This window comes from Micropterus salmoides, unplaced genomic scaffold (genome assembly GCF_014851395.1).
Source record: "Micropterus salmoides isolate LMB-PRFRI ecotype aquatic unplaced genomic scaffold, ASM1485139v1 Ms_hic_scaffold_6, whole genome shotgun sequence".
Taxonomy (NCBI): Eukaryota; Metazoa; Chordata; class Actinopteri; order Centrarchiformes; family Centrarchidae; genus Micropterus; species Micropterus salmoides.
This window is the reverse complement of record NW_024044348.1, coordinates 30783699-30804111: the sequence shown is the minus strand read 5'-3', so window position 1 is coordinate 30804111 and position 20413 is coordinate 30783699. Positions and strand designations below refer to the sequence as shown.

Below are 20413 nucleotides of genomic sequence, written 5' to 3'. Positions count from 1 at the left end.
CTCCTGACAGATTAAGACTGACTACAAGCAATTGACTTGAAGACATTAGTAAACACCACAACACACACAGTAAGACATCACAGAGCATTTTCCACAAGATCTTAAAAAGAAAAGAAAAGTCTTAATGAGCCTATATCCTCCGGGAACTCTGTTACTTCTGTAAATATGAAATGTTTTCTGTGTGCTTCTATGACAAGAACCTGACCTACATGTGACTTTGAGGTTTTGGGGCATGGTCCCATAAAATGTAATTTTGTATATATTGTTATTGTTCCATTCTGATCCCTCTTGGCCAAAGGCAAAGCTACTTTGGCCGAGATAAGTTTACATACATACAACATAAGTTTATTCAAGTATGGTGTGAAATATGTGGGTGAGTGTGTGTGTAGTCTACAACACAATATGGCTTTAAATTTGCATGTTGAACCGATAACCTAAATAAAAGTTATATGCAATTGACCAACTGGAATAGTGTGGACAGCCTTATTCAAAATGTGTCTGTGTGAGTGTGTGTCAGTAGAGAAGGGGGAAGGTTATAAGATCAGAGAGATGACCACTGCCAACACACAGGCATGATAGTGGCATTGGAAGTTCTCTCACTGTATCTCTGGTTTGAGTAGTTTTACATTTTACAGCTTTATGTATTCTACAGAGACAGAGATGATGGGCATGCGTGCATAACAGTGGCTGTCCTTTCCAAGTGTTGCAGTAACAGGGATCAGATCCACCTGCCAAGCCAGACCTTGGACTTTGGACTTTAAAGCAGATCACATGCTCACTGGGAGGTGAGCAACAGGGTCCTCTCCAAGCTAAACAAGTCCACTGTCGGATAATACCTACCGGGGCACACCGCCTGGGGGTGAGCTTTGACTTCACACACCTCAACAGTGAAATGCATGTTAAAACTTATATAGGCACAGTCTCTACTAAACTATCACAAACAGTCAAAATAAAAACAAGAATGTGTCCTTCATTACTGCATCTGCCATAGGTGTACAGGCAATGCAACCTCTTGCACGTGCAATAGCAGAGAATGGCCTTTAAGAAACATCAAGTAACAAGTGCCATCTAAGATCCAAATAAAAATCACTGCAATAGCTAAAAGACTATTTGATGGATAAAAAACCCAAGAGGTTCAGAGACATTTAGAGAGACATTTCTTTAAAAAACACATACGTGGCTGTTAGGGATAAAAACACTTTTTCTGCACTGGAAATGTTTGTTTTTGTGTGTCACAAAGACAGACAGAGCAATAGAGAGTCAATAACATACACATGCTTCCAACTGTCACATGGCATGAAGCCACAGCTCCTTGGCAGCTAAACGGTTAATATGCAAACAAGCCTGGCAGCCCTGTATGAGGGGGAGTGGCTTCTTTTAAGGACAGATGAGGGAGGGAAGAGGAAGAGGAGGGGAGGGGAGTACAGAGGAAGGGGAGGGGAGTAGCAGAGCTTGTGAAAGGAAGCCAGTGCGTGCGTGCGTGCGTGCATAGCGGTAGGGTGGCTGTAGAGGCACAGGTGTCTGTCTCTGAACACTCCATTACTTCCTCATCAAAAGGGACTGTATTAGTGCGCCACGGCTCTCATTTCTTGTGTGCACCGCCGTGAGAGTCTCCACTAATTCACCATTAGGGAAATGAGAGCTCAGAGCTAGCACAGACTGAAAAATGACAAGATGGCTAGCACCCAGTGCTTCAGAGTCTACAGCTGCTGCTGCTCTCATACACAGAGATGAAATCCATAGCCAACTGAAATATAATGTCACCCAGTGTTAATGGCAACATTATCCATACGCTCCATTTGGGCCTTTTGATCCATTACACCCTTGCACTGCTATAGATAATGTACATGTATGATCTGGTTATTGGTTATTTCAGTTTAAACATTTTGCAATTAAGGGATAAAACACTACTCTGTTTACATAATGCTGCTTGCAGTGGTAAACAACACTACTGTAGTGTACTGTCCTGCTGTAAGCCTTAAAGTCAGTGTTGACTTTGTTTTCTTAATTTTGTGTTACATATCTTGTAATTTTGCTTTTCAGCTGATGCCATTTCAGCTCATATTCTCTAACCCACATGTCTCTCTTTTCTGCTTCTGTTTGCAAATTGCCCAAAACTCTAAGAAAGGCAACCAGAAATTGAACCGATGTCTTCAGTTTGCCATTTAGTTTGATCACAGGCCAATAATCCCATTAATATTTAATAATTTAATTTTATTCAAAAAGGGATGCAAATGAATAAATACCCTCAGACAGCGACCACTGTTTCCCACAGGTTCAGAACTGTTTTGTGGTGGTTTGGCATCCAACACACCAGTGTCAGCTGCAAACAGCATAGTTATTTGTGAGACTTGACGGAGATCCCAAAATACAGGCGTAAAGAAGACCAGTTATTACGGCAGCTTTGCTTTTTTTACACTGAGCCAACAGTGGCGGCTTAATCCTGCCTTTTTGGAAGCAAAAGACGCATGATGTGTAACACAACACTGTCAGCGTCTTGTCCTGCCGGTTCCCTCGTTTTCACAGATGTCAGTTTGGTTCTGTTACTACCTACGCTGCAGGCACAACGATACCCCCCCTCCCCCATCGGTGTTTGTATGTTTTATATAGAATGTCGTAGCAGAATAATGGTGCAGCATTCCAACCTTGAACAGGCTTTATAAAGGGCTATAAATTGCACTGTTATGTCTAGGTGTGGAAAAAAACAACAACAAAAAAAAAAAGATTAGGCCCTACTAATTAGGCCTACAGCTACAGGCCAGTTTGCAGCCACACTGGAGTGTGAGGCAGCAGCAGGGTTGATAAATGAAAGGAGACATGATGCACAGCAATGCTTCCTCAACCAATTAAATACAGCACCATGCATTAATGATCCTTTATTCAGGGCCAAGAGTGTAGCTGAGCAGAGCATGGTGCCCTCTAGAGAAGCTGCTGAAAGTCTAACAGAGCATTATTACTACAGTCTGGCCTGGTCCACTGTGACCAGACTGCCTAACCGAGCCAGATGGAAGAACTGTGCAGGGAGACACAGAATAGTACAAGCTCACAATACAAAAAGTACAATTGCACTTCAGCTGCAATGTCACTGTAAGGAAACAACTCAATTGTCTTTTTATACTTTTTAAAAATGTATTTATCATGGTCAGTTTCTTAAGGATGAGTCTGTGGCTCTAAATTCATACAGCAACAAACCTTTGAGTGATCCCCACCATCTATTGTTGGCCAATGACAGGCAGCTAAACTGCCCTGCCACCATGCCTAGTCAGCAGTTTTTGAGGAGGGTGAGCAGCTACTCCATTTACCTTCCCACACAGACTTTCAAACTGATCAAGTAACACATGCCAGTGATGCTGTTCTGTAGTTTCTCGGCTACAATATGGGAACAAATTAATTATTAATTCCAATCTAGACATGCACAATTTAAACTTCCAATTTCAGTTTGGCGAGGGGTATAACTTAAAGAGGTGGTATTATGCTTTTTGGCCTTTTCCCTCTCTTTTATTGAGTTCTCTCTCTTTTTTGTGCATGTAACAGGTTTGCAAAGTGAAAAAGCCCAAAGGGAGTTCCCATCTCCCACAGAGAGCTCTGCTCTGAACCGCTTGAAAACAGCTCGTTTGTAGTCCAGCCCTTCACTTCCTTTACTTGTGATGTCAAAATTAAAACGCGTCAAACCAAGCTAGTCTGAGCGGAGGCCCTTTGGCTCGACTCGCCTTTGTTTGGTTTTCCATTGTAGAAATGTTGCACCTGTACCTGCTTCCAGGTACTTTTTTTTTTTCCTCTCCATATCACCTCACCTCCGTCGACGACAGACTGCTGATTGGTCAGAGAGAATATACACTATTCACTGCATCATCAATGCGTGCACCAGACAGAGGCCAGCAACAGAAAGTTTTATATTTTACAGTTTTCTTACGTAATTTCATCACTAAATCCACTTCTGAGAAGTTTTGAGGTGAAAAATCAGCTGTGTAGATTTCGAATATTGACAGTTTTACGAGAAGTGATGGCGGAACAAAAATGTGCTTGAATATTTTCGGAGTTGAGGAGCTCCGCAATTGGCTGCGGGGGATGCCTGTGCCAACCCACAGGAGGAGCGTGTGAGGCCGGCCAGCCGCCCGCTCACAGAGCCCTCTGCTCCCGCCGTCACACAGACCGCTGCAGCAACAACGGCAGAGGAAAACACAGCTGGAAGGCTTTCATACCGCTTATATGTCTTTACATTCTGAGTAATGTTGAAACATTTTAACTTAAAAAGAGAAAGATGTGTGGATCACTGGTGTGTGGCGTCGCTATGACGACAAGCTACGTACCATCTCTGGGTACTACCTGCAATGGAAAACGGAGCAGGGCCGAGTAGAGTCAAGTCTATCGATTTGCGCTATGGCAGCATTTTTCGGCAAGGCAGCATAACGTTAGATCGTCAGAACACCGGCAGCAGTTCAACGTTTAGTCCTGAAAGACGATGCAACTCTGACTCTGTTTGGGCCTGAAAATTCACAATCACAACCTGTAAGTATGCTTTATTGGTTGTGAATTATATTTAAAATAAACACAACAATGTAACTTCACAGACTGTTGAAGTGCGGAGTTGTTGTAAACGCTGGCTAACACAGCTAAAGTTATAGCTATAATGCTAATGTTACACCTGATGTGAAAGCTACTGAGCAAACGTTCAAATTGTTTGGCCAATTTTTATGTAAAATTGAGTTGAAATATGGTGATTTTTGTAGTGGTTTATGGTAAGATGTGGAACAATGATGTTGTGTGGTTGTGGACTTGTGAGTAACTTATACCATCTGTTACGGTCGCAGTCTGAAGAGGCTTTGATTTGGATCACACTACCTTGTTTCTTACGACCCGCCCTTCTCTGCTTCTGATTGGCTAGTAGTCCTTACCTGGGAACTGCACATGTGCAACTCCCAACAAAGATTTTGTACAAGTAAGATGCATCACTCTGTAGCTCAAGAGCAGAGCGTACAGCACATAGGGTACAACTTAGGGGTACAACCCCTAATTAAGATTTTGAACCTGAAAATGAGCATAATACCACCTCTTTAAGGACAATGTACACACACTTAAATGTAAACCTCAAAAGGACTGATCACAGACAAACACAAAACATGTACAGATATACCCTGTTTCCTTCCCTTCACACACACACACACATATACAAATCCAGCAATTAGTACACCGATTATATTTAACTAACTGGTTCAGCTTTAGGAGGGATGTGTCATACCACTATAGCCCTGCTTCACTCCCAAGCAACTCCAATTTAACAGGCATTAACAAAGACAGCCCTATTACCTCACTATTATGCAGTTAACTAATTGATTCCCTTAATTGATTTCCCTTAAGCACAGACAGTCATTCCTGTTGCTAATAAAAAGGTTTATGAGACAGAACCACAAGTTACAGGTACAGCTTGTTGTATATGGTCATCTGGCTAGGACAGAACTGAACACTAGGGGGTGACTGTGAGGACAGGAAGAGCAGGAAAGCATGGTCAAGAGAGAAGATGTGTGTCATCACCTTTATGTGAGGTGGCTGTCATATCTGAATCAGTCTACTGATTCACATCAGAAAAATACAAAAAAAAGGAAATAAGAAACAAGCCACAATACAATGAGACGAGTTGTGATACGTCATCATTCTTGCCTGATCCCTTTTTTGTGTCTTTGTTTAGTTTGGCCTGTAAAAAACAGCTGTGACTTGGGTTTGAGGGCTGTGCAGAATACAGAGCATATACTATGCCTGCCTCTGTGTCAATCAGGCCCAATGACTCAGAAGAGCAGGCAGTGATTCTAACTAGGGCATCTGCCCTTCCTGCATCTTTAAGTGTCAGCTCAGAGGCCAGTCGCTCAGCAAGATTTAATATGATATTTTAAGGGCTAGCACTGTGTGCAAGCACCAGCAAGCATGAGCCAAAGTGAAAACAAGAGGCCATGCATCCACAGAGGGACACCGTTCACAATTAGTAGCTGACTCGATGATTTTATATTCCAGCAGTGCCATCTTGGATCCTTTCCTATTCGAACACAGTTGATCACTCTAAATGCAGGTCTCTTTTGTGTTCAATAAACATTAGTACAAGTGCATCTAGGGCTGAGTGATGAAACAAATTTTATTTTCTTAATTATTTTTACAATTATGGAAGCAAGAACATTGAAAATAAAGTGATTATTGTGCTGTTGTGTTATAAATCACGCTTCTTAGAATGGGTTAATGGCAGAGAACGAATCTCCAGACGGGGCTTAATAAAGGCTTACTTAACCTAAATCCAGCGCACCCTTTTTCTTTACAGCGGTGCTCGCACCAAAAGCCCAAACTTGCACTTAGCCAGGCTGTGGCAAAACAGTTGTTTGTGAAAACTTGTCAAGTCAGCCGCCGCTTGGATTTTGATGCGTGTCTCTTTGCTGTTACGGTACCAATGCTTGGAGAGGGCAAAAAGGACAAGAGAGTCGCATTTCAGCAATCCTTTCTCACAATTTATTTATACACCAAATAAAAATGACAATATACATCACATATTAAATAAGTATTTATATTTATTAAACTATGTTCTTATTATATACCATTCTTATTAGACTTCAGTTAAATTGTAATTAAAGTTCAAGGAAATCCACTTTTAGAAAAGGACTAGCAAAACTTAAAGGATATTTGTAGTTTCTTACAACTTGGATATTGTTTTACAGATTCGTTTCAGTGACGCTAACGTTGTAGTCACCAAGGGCTTTGACAGACAGGTAAACAATAGCCAACTAATCTAAACCACCAAAATCCAGATTAACCAAAGGCAATTTATTTAACTGTATTTGATTGTTTCTTTGAAATGAGACTCCTCCCAATAACAGGGACTTAAAGACAGCACAGGTGGTTTCTAAAGAAGTGACAATTTTGCAGGTGCTGTGTGATTCACGAAATGTGTTTTGCAAATTGAACAGCTGAAGGTTTTGTGTACTTCACATGCTGTGTCACAAACAAAATTGTGAACCTTCTTCTTTGAGGATGTTTTTTAAACTGTGGCTGTTCTGGGTAATGACGCAATGCTCTCTGAATCAAAGATGGCACAGCAGGTCAGACACCAGGCAGCGAAGTGAAGCTGAACTGTGCAAAACAAGGAAGCCGGATGATGCCATTCATTAATGGCAACATTGGTGCAAACTGAAGAGGGGCGTTGAGAGGAGGTCCCTTAGGATGCGAAAGACAGAGAGCCAGACAGAGAGAGAGGAGAGGAAAGGAAAGAGGGAAGGGAATTCAGCTTACTGCCAGACCTAGACAACTCCTGCATTATTGAAGCAATGCATAGTGAAAGCAGGGCCGGTATGTCTACATAAAAAAGGAACACACATATGCACCTATGTACATCTGCACACAAGCAAGACAGAGCGGGTGCCTAATCGACCTGTAGCCTTCAGAAAATGATGAAGTAAGGATTCCCCACCCCCCTCCACCTCGCTGATTTTCACATCCTGCTTGGTGCAAGGCAGGTGTCTATGGAGTGAATTTCCACAGGAATGGTAAAGGCCAGGTACACAGGCTTTCTCCCATGAAAAAAAGAAGATTATGAACAAGATGACCTCTACCCCATTTTCATGAGCCGGAGTTTTATAAAAGAATGAGATGGCTGTTGTGTTTTCTCTTTAGTCAAATTACCAGAAATTTGGTTCAAAACTGGGAACCATTTAATAGGTACATAAATTATATAAAATACAATTTCATCATCATACCAATATTTAAAAACTGTATCTTAACACCATGAAGCAGAGCTGAGATTGTACAGAGTGGTGTGCATAACGTATGCCAAATGCACAAAATCCACTATAATTTTCCTTTGCAACTCTGTAGCAAAAATGTTGCATTGAGGAAACCATGTTTTGTTGAATGTATTTCTCAACGGAAAAATGGGTGAATGAGTCAAATTATCATGAATTATAACTGAAGTATTTGGTGGACACAATCAGTTTAAACCCGGTAGTCTACAGCTGTTTGATCTGAGAGTGTAAGCTATCAGAGGTGAATTGGGTTGCTTCAGTTGCTGCTTGTCATCCAGTTGTGGCTGTAAATATTCACAAGTCAACTCAGCTTAGTACAGCCACTCAGACTGTATGTCAGACTGTGAAACAGTAGACAATGAGCAGTAAATGATGACAAAGAAACATTGTAATGAAAAATAAAGATAACTCCATGTGTTGACTCCATACAGTGTAGAGATGCACCGAATTTTCAGCTACCGAAATTAATCGGCCGAAAATATTACTTCTGGGGTTCAGCCTAATAAGTCAAAAGATCGATAAAATTTTACCGAACAGTTACAGTGTGGAAGCATTGAAAGTGTCCGAGAAAGACGCAAAAATCGTCGCTTGCAGACAGTGTTCTGCTGAATTGTCTCCTAGCACATCCACACCAACTCTGGCTGACTTCTTAGAAAAAGCAAAAAACTGACCTGCTGTTTCGGTCACTCGTTTCTGAGAAGGCGATTGAGCTAGCCGCACCTAAATTTAGAATGCACACATATTCAAGCCTTTATGGTAAATCCATTAAAAAGGACCTGAGCAAGCTGGCCTGGAGCTGACACACAGGTTAGCAACTTTATGCTGTCATTTTCTCTCTTTACAAAGACAAGTATGAGAGTCCTACCTGAAGACAGGCTGTGTGTGATACATTTACTCATTTAGCTGAAGCTTTTTGCGACTTACAATTGCTATAAATGTCAGAGGTCACACGCCTCTGGAGCAACTAGGGGTTAAGTGTCTTGCTCAGGGAGACAATAGTGGATGGGTCACAGTGGGGGATTGAACCCGGGTCTCTCACACCAAAGGCATAGTCTTATCCATGGCGCCATCGCCACCCCTACGAGAACCACATACAACATTATTTACCAAATTGGGTCGGACTTGACAACTTTAGCGCGAGGATACACATGTGACAACGTAAAATTAATTGGATTATATTCACAGAAAGTATAAAACATATTACATTTGTCCATTACAAGTAAATGGACACATGTAATTTACTATACCGGACCCTCTTGGGCCTCAGACCCACCTACCATAGTCTCCCCAAATCCCATGGGAAACACAAAGTAAAAACCACATTTTGACTATTTAATTTATGCAATGGTACAAAAAAAAAAAAAAGGCAAAAATGTCAATGTACTTGTTCGGTGTTCAGCAAATTTTTTCATTATATTTGGTTTCGGCCAAGAATTTTCATTTCGGTGCATGTCTAATACAGTGTTTCCCATTAATTAAATGTTCATTTAATTAAAAGATTCCAATCTCAAGGGACTTCCTGGTTAAATAAAAAAAAAAAAAAATTACAAGACTATGGCAGCCCGCCACAGTCTAATTTGTTCCACCATAGTTTCAAAATGAACCAAAAATATTTTAACATTAAAGACTTCTAATGTTGTGTTTTGCACCACTGCTCCTCAATGCTGTAAACTGGTGCGCTCACACACTTAAGCATCCGACCCGAGACAACCACTTTTCTTTTGAGGTAATTACGGTAACGTTTGAACAGAATTTAGTGTTTCCACTGTCACTCGTTAGTGAGAACGCATTCAATTTGGAGTGCACTCGTATTAGAGCCTTTATGGTAAATGCAGTTAAAAGGAGCAGAGCGAGCTGACAGGCATTTTCTCACTTTACAAAGTGTTACAGTATGAGAGTCTTACCTAGTCTCATTAACAAGGCCCGGGTCTCACACTGACACTCCCCCCTTGCAAATGATACAAATGTCTCTGCACATGTAAATACCGTTTCATCTCGTGTCGTGCACAGACCTGGCACGTTGCACATATTTCTTGTTGACTGTTGATCTTTGTCGTTGCATATTTTTATGTTGTCACTTTAAATATTTATATGTACACAATATTCTTTTCCGTTGCGTTACTTCTGCACGGCCCAGACCCAGAATAATGCACATGTACATCTGTAACGTTGTTCTTCCATTCCATATTTATATATTTCTACATTTATTTATGTTGACTGTATGTTTGTTTGTCTACGTGTAGCACCTTATCACCACAGCAAATTCCTCGTATGTGTAAAACACTACTTGGCAATAAAGCTGATTCTGATTGTATTCAATACGAGCACAACATACAATTTATCAAATTGCGTCGGACTTGGTGAATACACATGTGATACACATGTAACAAAGTCCGGTTTTCAAAATAAGATGTTAACACATTGAATACAGAATGGAAATAAGATTACCGTAAAACTATGAATAATAGCCTGGGCTTTTATTTGCTAAAACCACTGAAGTGACACTGCCTATATTTCGGACAGGCGTCCATATGGGACAACCCTTTAACAAAACTTAAATACACTATTATGAAACAGTTTATTTATTTCAAACAGAATATTACTGGTATAAAAATGATCAAATAATGTCAAATACATGTCATTCATTTGACCTAGCTCGGCTTCTGCGCTTTTATTTTGAAGGCAGCAATGTAACGAAAACAACAACAGGGTGCAAGATGTGTGGCAGAGTTAGCAGACAGAACAATGGACATCACATGACAGGATTAATAGCTTTTTATGAAACGTTGTTTTGATTCTTTTGATCAGTGGACCCTTACAGACTAAAGGAATATATAAATCAAGGAATGGACACATTCGGACTTAACGAGTCCTTCAAAGGTAACACGAGTCTGCACTTTTCTTTTTATCTCTTTTACCATGCCGGTTACACAGGTAAATCAATAAGAATTAGACTTTGGCTTGTAGTTTCCAATAAAGGACCTGAACGATTGAATTGCGGAGAATCTAACCGATCTAACGATGTGTAGCATGTTCATACTGACATATTGAGCATACATTTAAACATTAATATTTGTATTAACGATCTACGCAGCTTAGAAGCAGCTAAAGCGGGCGACCCCGCAGGGTTTAAGAGGTTTTATACATCTACAGAACTTAGAACCAGACCTGGCATTTAATGGAGACCTGCATTTATTTGTCAAAATGTGTTCCCACACCAGGCCAGTATACGGGGTAGCTATTTGGGACTCGGCTATGTATCCATTAAAAGTAAAATGAAATGTTAGGGAAATTTCTTTACTTTAATTATTCTTTGATTTAGGGTTGCTGGAAAAACATCATAAATTAGTTGACTTTTTTGCTGTTCCATCAGCATTTATATCTATACAATGTGTTTATGATCAAATTGTTTACTGGGGCACAACATTGTTAACAAGAGTGCAGTTCTTCATAGATATAGCCTCTTTGTTTTGCTTTTAAAGTGCACCAGATGAATGCACTTAACTTTAAAATGCACAAATTTCTCTTCCAGGGGGGCATGCCCCCGGACCACCCTAGAGAGTAGATGTCCACCCACCGTAGTCTCACACACTCACACTGTCATCACTGTACTCAAAAACACAGGCAGAAAAAAAAAACCCTGCTAAATGTCTTCATCCATTGACTTCTTCCAAGACATTTAGCAGGTTTTTTCAGTGGCTGTGTTGATCCCCAAATATACATTGCACTATAGAAACTCTTCTTAATTTACTGAATTCTTCTAAACTTTATCACTAGTTAATCTCAGTTCTCCAGGGAATAAACACATTCTTGGTGGACTAGGAGTATAGGCTACTGGATTTTTTAAAATCTGGTGTCTGTGGCAACATTCACACCAGTAGTGAAGTGTTTTATGCCAACCAGCAATGACTGGCTTGCAAGACTTGAAGGGGGAGCGACTGTAGCCACAACAGCACAACCAGAATGTCAGACACATAGGGCAGAGCCCAGACGTCATAAGCACGTGTTGACATGTTGTGTAATTACTCCCACTGTCAGAAGGAGGAGAAAAAAAAAGTTCTGCACTACCGGTTTAAGTTTCCATATTTCTCTAATTTAACTGGCAGGGCTTTTCTCCAGATTGCCCGTTCCATTTTGGAGACACTCTACCACTGATGACATTTTATCTCAACAGTTTTACTTAAATTTAAAAAAGGTTTTAGGGGTGTGCATCTATCCCTTTAAGATGATTTGATAGACTTAAACACAAAAACAATACACATAGGCTAAATTTGTCATTTAAACAAAATAAATAAATCTAACCCAGACTTACATTCAGAGCTGATTCGATCAATTAAGATTCACTGGCATTTTCACTGGTAGTAACTAATTTTGTCTGGCAGTTCCTCACATTTTATTTTAGGTAATAAATAGATAATACCTTCAAACGTATATCTGCTACACCAACAGTAGTACATGATGGGCAGTGACACACAGGGAACATTTTGTGGATAATTTGGTTTGAATCGATTGAATCATCGATTGATATGTACTTCGTACTTATTCATTTGATTAAACATTTGGTTAAAAAAAAAATTGATAACAAAAAATCTGTAGGCTTTCAATTTGGAAACCTATTATGAGTGCTTTCTCACTGAGGGTACTATAGCTAAATACAACTGCTATTACAAACCGCCATCCAAATCTTAAATTTTTATGAATAATTTCCCACTCTGCAAAGTAGAAGCTCTTTATACTACAGACATGCATACAGGTAGCAGGGCATATACTGGTTTTGGTAGAAGTGCATGGTAACACTTAGGATAGATGATATATTAGCGCTACACTCAAATGACTGCTGTGACAGTCAGCCCTGATTTGCCAAGATTAAAAACCACTTTTTTCAAAGTGCTACAAAGCAGACTACAAGGAAGACATTAACAGAACCAATTCTGATAAAATGGGTAATCTGAAACATGCTGTCCAAGAAAATCTGTCAATAATGACGTTTTTTTGACAAGGTGGGGTTTTTTTTCCTCTTTGTTTATTTAAATTGACCTTTTTGTGAGCCAGTATGACTCTTGACTCACTACACAGTGAGTGACGATACAATAGTGACATACACGTTTTGACAGTGAACTTTCTTCTTCAAAAGTTAACAGTGCATTGAGTGAGTCCATTATTCTGTCAACAGAAAATGAGTGCTGTAAATATACAAGCATAGCACTCAATAAACAAAGTATTGTCTCTTACAACAAGGGCATCCATGGCAACTAGCTAATGACTTCCTACTGACACAAACCTGTTTGCTGAATTTACAAATCAGTAACCAGTAAACCAACCGCCAACTCTTTAGACAATGGGACCAACATTAAAGTTCTGTCAAAGTCAAACTGTGCTAAAGAAAACTTCTATCAAGTGGAACCGAAGGACAAACTTATTGCAGCTCAACTGAGTTTAAATAGCTTTGCTCTAGCTAGCTTTATCCGGGCTTTACTTGATATTAAGATGTGTCATTCCAAGATTTTCCAAGACAAACCCCCTTCCTACCACCAACGACAATCATTGTATTAGCTGTAAACAAAAGGGCAAAGGGGTCATTACCCCTTCATGCCTTTTCTAATTTCCTCTACACTGAGGCTAATCTTTCTATACCCAGAGACAATGTGATAGTGGAAAAACTGGTTGGTTAGACTATCGCCAGTCAAAGGTTAACACAAGTTCAAGGAGGTTGCCTCACATCACAACCAAAAGGCCTTGAATTCTAGTCACATACAAAAAAAAACCTCCACATTTGACCACTGAGCAAACACTCACCAACCCATCACCCCTGAAAGATATTCAAAGCCTTTTAATCCCTGAGAAAGAGGCAAGAGAGAAGGAAGGAAAGAAAAGCTGAATAAAAAGCGCATACTTTAAATTCAGACCTACTGTGCACTTTGGGCTGGCAGTGTTCCCACATGCTCCTGACACGTTCAATCCAAGTACAACTCCCTCCTCCCTGTCCTTTCCCTGCTCCTCCCCTAGCCCGTCCTCCGCCTCCTCCACTGAGCCTTCCCCTTCCGCCCACAGCAAAGACCGCCTGACTTCCTGTTTACCTCTGACCCTTTGCTATCACCCGCCCCACCCTTATCTGGCAGGCCTCCAAACAGACAGGCTGATGAGGCCGGATGCAAACAGTCAGAACACTTGACAGAGCGACAGAGCAAGCGCACGAGAAAGATGGGGGGGGGGGGGTTGGGGGAGGTATTCACAGAAAGTGTGTGAATGGGACAGCCTATCACCATGTGGCCACTGAAGCAGCAGGTTTCCCAGGGGTGTGTACAAGTGTGCAAAATGTGCTCTGTGTGTGGTGTTTGCGAGTGTATGCGGTGGGGTGAGGGCTGGGGTGACGCATGGTGTCAAGTTTCAGGGCCGATTATGGCATTGCCTGCCCAGTCTGGTCAGCTGGTTGGCTAAGAGTTATATAAACCTCAGAGAGGTCAGGAAGCAACTAAACTAGCGTATCACACATACACGATCCAACTTGCAAAAACACACACATCCCCTAAGTTGCTTACTGGCGACAAAGATCAGAGGCCAAGGCAGGGTGGAGAGGAGCAAGCAGCGATACCCTGTCAGATAATCTAAACCAGCAATGAGGGCAGGGAAGAGGCACCTGCTCAGTGTCACTGCCGGGGTGGGGTGTGGGGGCTGTAGTGTAGTACAGCAGCCCAGGCCATCAGTCTCCACTTCCATCTGTTTCAAATTCTTCTCAGCAAGGGAGCCGTTTGCACTCCTCGCGTCTGATTAAAAGTACAACCAATAACAGCAAAGCGAAAAGCTACAAAACAAATCATTAAGGACATGTGTGTCACGACAAGAGAGTAGGGGTACAAATTAACCACAACAGATTCAAATACAGCGGGGCTGATGTGACACCACAAACACCTGGCTCTACAAGAGGAAGCAAGGGTAAATAGGAAAACTGGTAATTTGTCTAGGTCTAGTCCCTGTTTTAATATTTACCTGCAGCATCAAATTACCACTATGCTTAAAATTTGTCAATCTTATTTCATAAATATGGAGAAATTTACCCAGCTGCATATAACAAAGATTGGAGTAAACAGGTTATTGCAGTTCATTTAAACGCGTTCTGATTTATTTTGCTATCTTGATCTCTCCCAGTAACCTGGTTTCTTGTGTGCACATATATATAGCGGCCCCTGTCAGTTTTGAATAGAAATGATGACTCCTTTGGTACCAAAGAGCAGGAGTGATACCAGGGTGGCAGTTTGAATATGCCAGAAAGGGTTGTTTTGAATGTGCTGCTGTTGCCCCACAAATCTCCAAAACCAGTTTACATTTTGCCTTTGGGGCTTAGTTTAATTTGTAGCCATATAAAGCTCTATTAAATCAAAATTAAGACATATTAGGATTGTGATGAAGAATATAAAATAAGGAAGGCACAAATATCCCGTCTACCACAAAATTTACCCCAACTGGATGTCCAAAGTTTTTCCCCTGTGGAAAAAAAGCTGAAGCTTTACCATGTCTAAAATCAAACAACAAAGCAAGACAATCAATCTCTCCAACAATTTTTCACACTACTGTGCAACATTTCACTGATCCTTAAACAGAATGGGTGGGCGACTTGTTGACGTAATGATGTCATACCGCTACACAGTGAAACAACAAGCATTGCTGAAAGAGAAAGTAACCTTGCTGCCGGCTCCACGGTGGAGGAGTTGCTTCCAGAAAGGGGATCAACTTCAGTAGGGTGGAAGTGGTTTGGTTACAAAAGATCAGATGTACAACAAGACAGTAATATTCAAGAAGTGGAAAATGTCTTTGACAACAAAAGGCGGCACTACAACAAACTTATTTCACCACCTTAAGCAGAAGCACCCGGTTGAGCACGAGGAGAGCCAAAAGCTATTGTGATAATACGCTATGTTTTAGTATTTTGTCAGATCATCAAGAATATTATTGCAGAAATACCCCTTCCAATAACAGTGATATTATTTTAGGGCTATATCACCCACACTAAATACTGTAGTATGATGATGAAATCCAATTGAGAAGCTATTTACCATACTGTTGAAATGACCAGGGTCTCAGTTATAAAACTGTATGTAGAAAAGACTCCTAAAGGTTGCGTACGTTCAAACCACAGGAAGTGCGTTGGCACAAAAATATTCTGATTCAACTTGAAATGCAGCGTATGAGAGCGAGCTCCTTGACTGACCCCTTAAACGCCCATAGTTGCCTATAAATGGTCAGTGAAACGCCCCTCACTAATATTAATACGTACTAACTGACAGAAAAGCTACAGACAAAAATAAATTTAACCCAGTGTGACATTGCCGTTCGTTTTGGTGAAGCTGAAGCTTGTTGTTTGGTGGGTAAAATTCGCACTTAAACGCAACACTTGTGCACCTGAGGAAAGGGGTCACTAGAGCTCCACCTCTTTATAACCGATCTGCAGGAAGGGGCATCCCTCCTGAGTAGTGACAGAGGTGGAGGGGGGACTCAGCGTTACTGAGTAGTATTAATACGTACCATGTGTACTCAGCGTTACTGAGTAGTATTAATACGTACCATGTGTACTCAGCGTTACTGAGTAGTATTAATACATACCATGTGTATCCAGCGTTACTGAGTAGTATTAATACGTACCATGTGTATTCAGCGTTACTGAGTACACACCATCTATACTCAGCGTTCCTGAGAACAAGTATTAATACACACCATCTGCACTCAGCGTTACTGAGTACACACCATCTATACTCAGCGTTCCTGAGAACAAGTATTAATACACACCATCTGTACTCAGCATTACTGAGAACAAGTATTAATACACACCATCTGTACTCAGCGTTCCTGAGTAGTATTAATACACACCATCTGTACTCAGCGTTCCTGAGTAGTATTAATACACACCATCTGTACTCAGCGTTCCCGAGTAGTATTAATACGTACCATCTTTACTCAGCGTTACTGAGTAGTATTAATACACACCATCTATACTCAGCGTTACTGAGAACAATTATTAATACACACCATCTGTACTGAGTACTCCAAAGAAAAGAAAAATATCACAACATCAAATCTTCACGCCGGCGCACAGCATTTGGCTCAAATCCTATAAAGGCAACGAACATCTGATAATATATGAAACTCGTAGGCTATTTGCTTGATTGAGGCAATGAAAACGGCATCAATTTAAAATGTAATTTGTCCTCCTGTTTACCTTATTTATGAGAATAAATTGCACGGCATTCTTTTGCAAAAACAGATATCTCCGTTTGTATTTATTATCCTAAATCATGTTCTTTTTTGCATGCACTGCAAATGATCATATAGGTTGTTTTTATTGCGCACTTCAGGGATCAATCGAACAGGTGTTTGTTTATTCAGAAAGGCTTTCATCTGTTTGGTAAATGAACTAATATTATTAAAATGTTTTCTTTAGAAGTTAAATTTAAAAAAGTTTTATTTAGAGCCCGACTGATTCATCAGACGGCTGATATTATCGGCCGATCTGAGCTAATTGCATTTAAAGCCCCTTTTTTCCACTGCATGGTACCAGCTCGACTCGACTCACCTTATTTTGGTTTTCCATTGTGGAAAAGTTGTACCTGTACCTGCTACCAGGGACTTCTTTTCGTATCACCTCTGTCAAGGTTCCAAGCGAGCTGAGGTGATACTAAAATGTGACGTGAAAACACCGCAGACTACTGATTGGTCAAAGAGAATTGTTACTATTCACTGCATCATCAGAGGCCAGCAAGAGAAAGTTTTATATTTTACAATTTTCATAAGTTATTTCATCACTTAATCCACTTCTGAGAAGTTTTGAGGCGAGAAATCAACTGTGTGGATGTCGAATTATTGACAGTTTCACGAAAAGTGATGGCAAAACAAAAATTTGCTTGAAAGTTGAGGAGTTCCGCAAGTGGCAGAAGGGGAAACCTGCGCGAAACATAGAGACGGATACTTCACTCATGAGTGAGTGAGTGTTGCATAGTTTGCCCACCTAAGGGCGCCCTGCAGCTCCCCTGTTACACTGGTGCACTACAAAAACCACAGAAGAAAACAATCAGCTGACTGGACTCTGCCGGAGCCTACTCAACAACACGGAGAGTGGCTGTGTTACCAGTGAGTTGGTCATTTGTCAAATTACATGACTTAAATTATAAATAATACAAACAGCTCCATCACTTCTCTCCTGAAACCATTCATGATTTACTAACCCTCCCGTTTTTCACTGCAATTTCCCGGCTTCCTCCCGGGTCACAGCAGTATGTGTAATGTTACAGTAGTTGAGTGGTGGAGGCTGCGCTGCTGACAGACATGATTGTAGATTTATTTCCGAAACGGTGTGGCAGTTTTAAGTCTCGTAGCTTTGGTTAGAATAAATAATAAATAGAATAAAAGGTATAAAACTAGATATAGAATGTGCTACATTGAAAGTAGTTATTACGGCAAATTATGAGTAAAGTAAAATACATGTTTATTCTCTTTCACTCTCTCCGTTTACAAATGGCTGAAAAGTTGCAACAAATATTTATTGATGTGCAATTGTTTACATGTTAAGTTGTTGAGACTAATCAATTTTATTAACATAATCCATTTGGGAAAAGGTATTATGGCCCACATACAGAACAGCTTTCAATATTGGCCTATTCTAAGTGTAGTTTATAAAGGAAGGGGGTCTACTATCCAAATCATTTTCAAAATCAAAATATCGGCTTATAAAGCAGCTCTTTTTCACTTCAACATCAGCATTGTCAAAAACCCACATTAGTCGGGCTCTAGTTTTACTGGCCTTTAATACTCAGAGGTAATATTTTGATTTATTTTATACAATAGTATCGGTTTCAAACGTTTCATCCTTCTGCCATGCGAGTCACCCTTTCTCATTTCTCCAGTTTATGGGTGTACGCATGCCTCAGAGTTTGCGTGGCGTGCGTACACACAAACTGTCAAGTTTGTTTTTTTATAGATCACAACCTTTGGGGAAGTGGGGCACGCACATCTCTAGCACGTTTATAAATGAGGACCCAGATGGAATGTTTTTGGCTAATATTAAAGTAACTAATGAATAACTATTTGGTGACCAGACAAATCTAGATATTTGTTCAAATTATTGTGAAAACCCTTTAATCCAATGCTGAAACCCCAGTTCTGCTTATTGATTTGCAACATCGCCCACAATGGTCAATAACAACCTATTACACCAATTACAACTCACAATTATTTTGTCTGCCACCTTAATATGCACAGAAATCTCAAAGATGTCAGTCACGAGTTCCTGACAACATACGGCAAAGACTGACTGCCGACTCACATGAGTACATGCAAGCTTTACAAACTGGCATCCAGCTCGGAAGGGTCTCACCAGGGTACCTGATGTCTGAGCTTCAACTACCTCCTCAGAGAAATCCCCTAGTAGTCCATAAATGTTGCTGAAATGTTTCACAGGACAGACAGGTGTTCTACACACATCTGTTCATTCCAGATCCAGTGCAACACAGCGTAAGCAAGATTATTTTTACTCAATTTCACCTTTGAATATGACAGCCTGGAACAACTACTCTTGAACGTCAGGTACTCATCACAGCTGCAGCTGACCATTACAACCATTGGAAATCCTAATTAGCCACATTCACTGCGGGGGAGTGAAGAATAGACAGCTATCCCCCGATGCCTTGCCTGTTCAGCAAACACACTATCAGCAGGCTCTTCACACATCAGTGCACATGAATAGCACAGTCAGCCTGTAAGCATCAACACAGGGCTGGATGTTGACACAGACGGGGAGAGGCTCGTTCGTATGGCTGTGGTTCATGGCCCCATTTCCATCAAGGACCTTTGCAGATGGGCAAATGGCCAGTGTGGATGAGCTCTGGTTAGGAAGACCACTCATTTTGTTGTCACCTGCTGCCTGTTGGGGGATTGTCGAAACAGTCTTCAACACACAGGTTGTGTTTTGGCTCATGGGCATAGGTCTGGTTTCAGAAGTGAGGGGACATAATGGGTCTGCTGCCAGTAAGAGGACACTGTTTAGAGTAGACAGATTCTAATGAGTCACTCAAAGAGTTACTGTAAAATTGTACTCATGTGTTTACTACATTAGGGTGTGGATACAGAAAAGGTAGGGCTGTTAAAGATGATGTAAACAACACGTCTGTGTTGTCAGTGGCAATGAGAAAGACATGGTCAGCTTTGTCAGTAGTGGGCTATTGAAAACACAAGTGCTCATATGCAAAGAATGTGCATTTCCGAACATGTGCATGCATCTAGTTTGAGATTACCTGTTTCTGCTGCTGTCAATCTATGTTGTTTTTGTAATTAAATGTGAAACACTGCTGAAAATCTACACATAAATATTATCAAAAAGGAACACATGGATGTGTTGAAATTGTCTTTTTTAAGTGCGCAGACCATGATGAAACGTCATGCATTTGCTGCTGGTCATGTGTCACACGTGGGCCAGGAGGCTGTGTGGATGCTGCTAAGTTACTAGCAAACTGAGGTCCAGGAACCGCCTGAAGCCTGTTACAGCCAGCTAATGCATTCTCCCTACCTCCCCCTCCGCTTCTCTTCACCCTCTCATGCTCTTCCTCTCTGTCTCTTTTCCTGCCTTTCTTTCCTACGCGCTCCTTGTTTTTCCA

At 40.9% G+C, this 20413-nt stretch overlaps 1 protein-coding gene across 8 annotated transcripts in view; it reads right to left on the bottom strand.

Moving 5' to 3' along the window:
• Positions 1 to 20413, bottom strand: part of chd9 (chromodomain helicase DNA binding protein 9) — a 77964-nt gene that overhangs the window by 51028 nt on the left and 6523 nt on the right. Inside the window, exon 1 of one of the 8 annotated variants that reach the window (XM_038701687.1) lies at positions 13686 to 13864. The exons of 6 other annotated variants lie outside the window; for them this stretch is intronic. Coding sequence is in view for 1 of the 2 variants with exons in the window: in XM_038701684.1 (XP_038557612.1) it covers positions 13669 to 13716 (48 nt within the window). In the remaining variant the exon portion in view is untranslated. Of the gene's footprint in view, positions 1 to 13668; positions 13865 to 20413 lie in introns of those variants that run through there. One more of the 8 variants, XM_038701684.1, reaches the window with a different exon arrangement.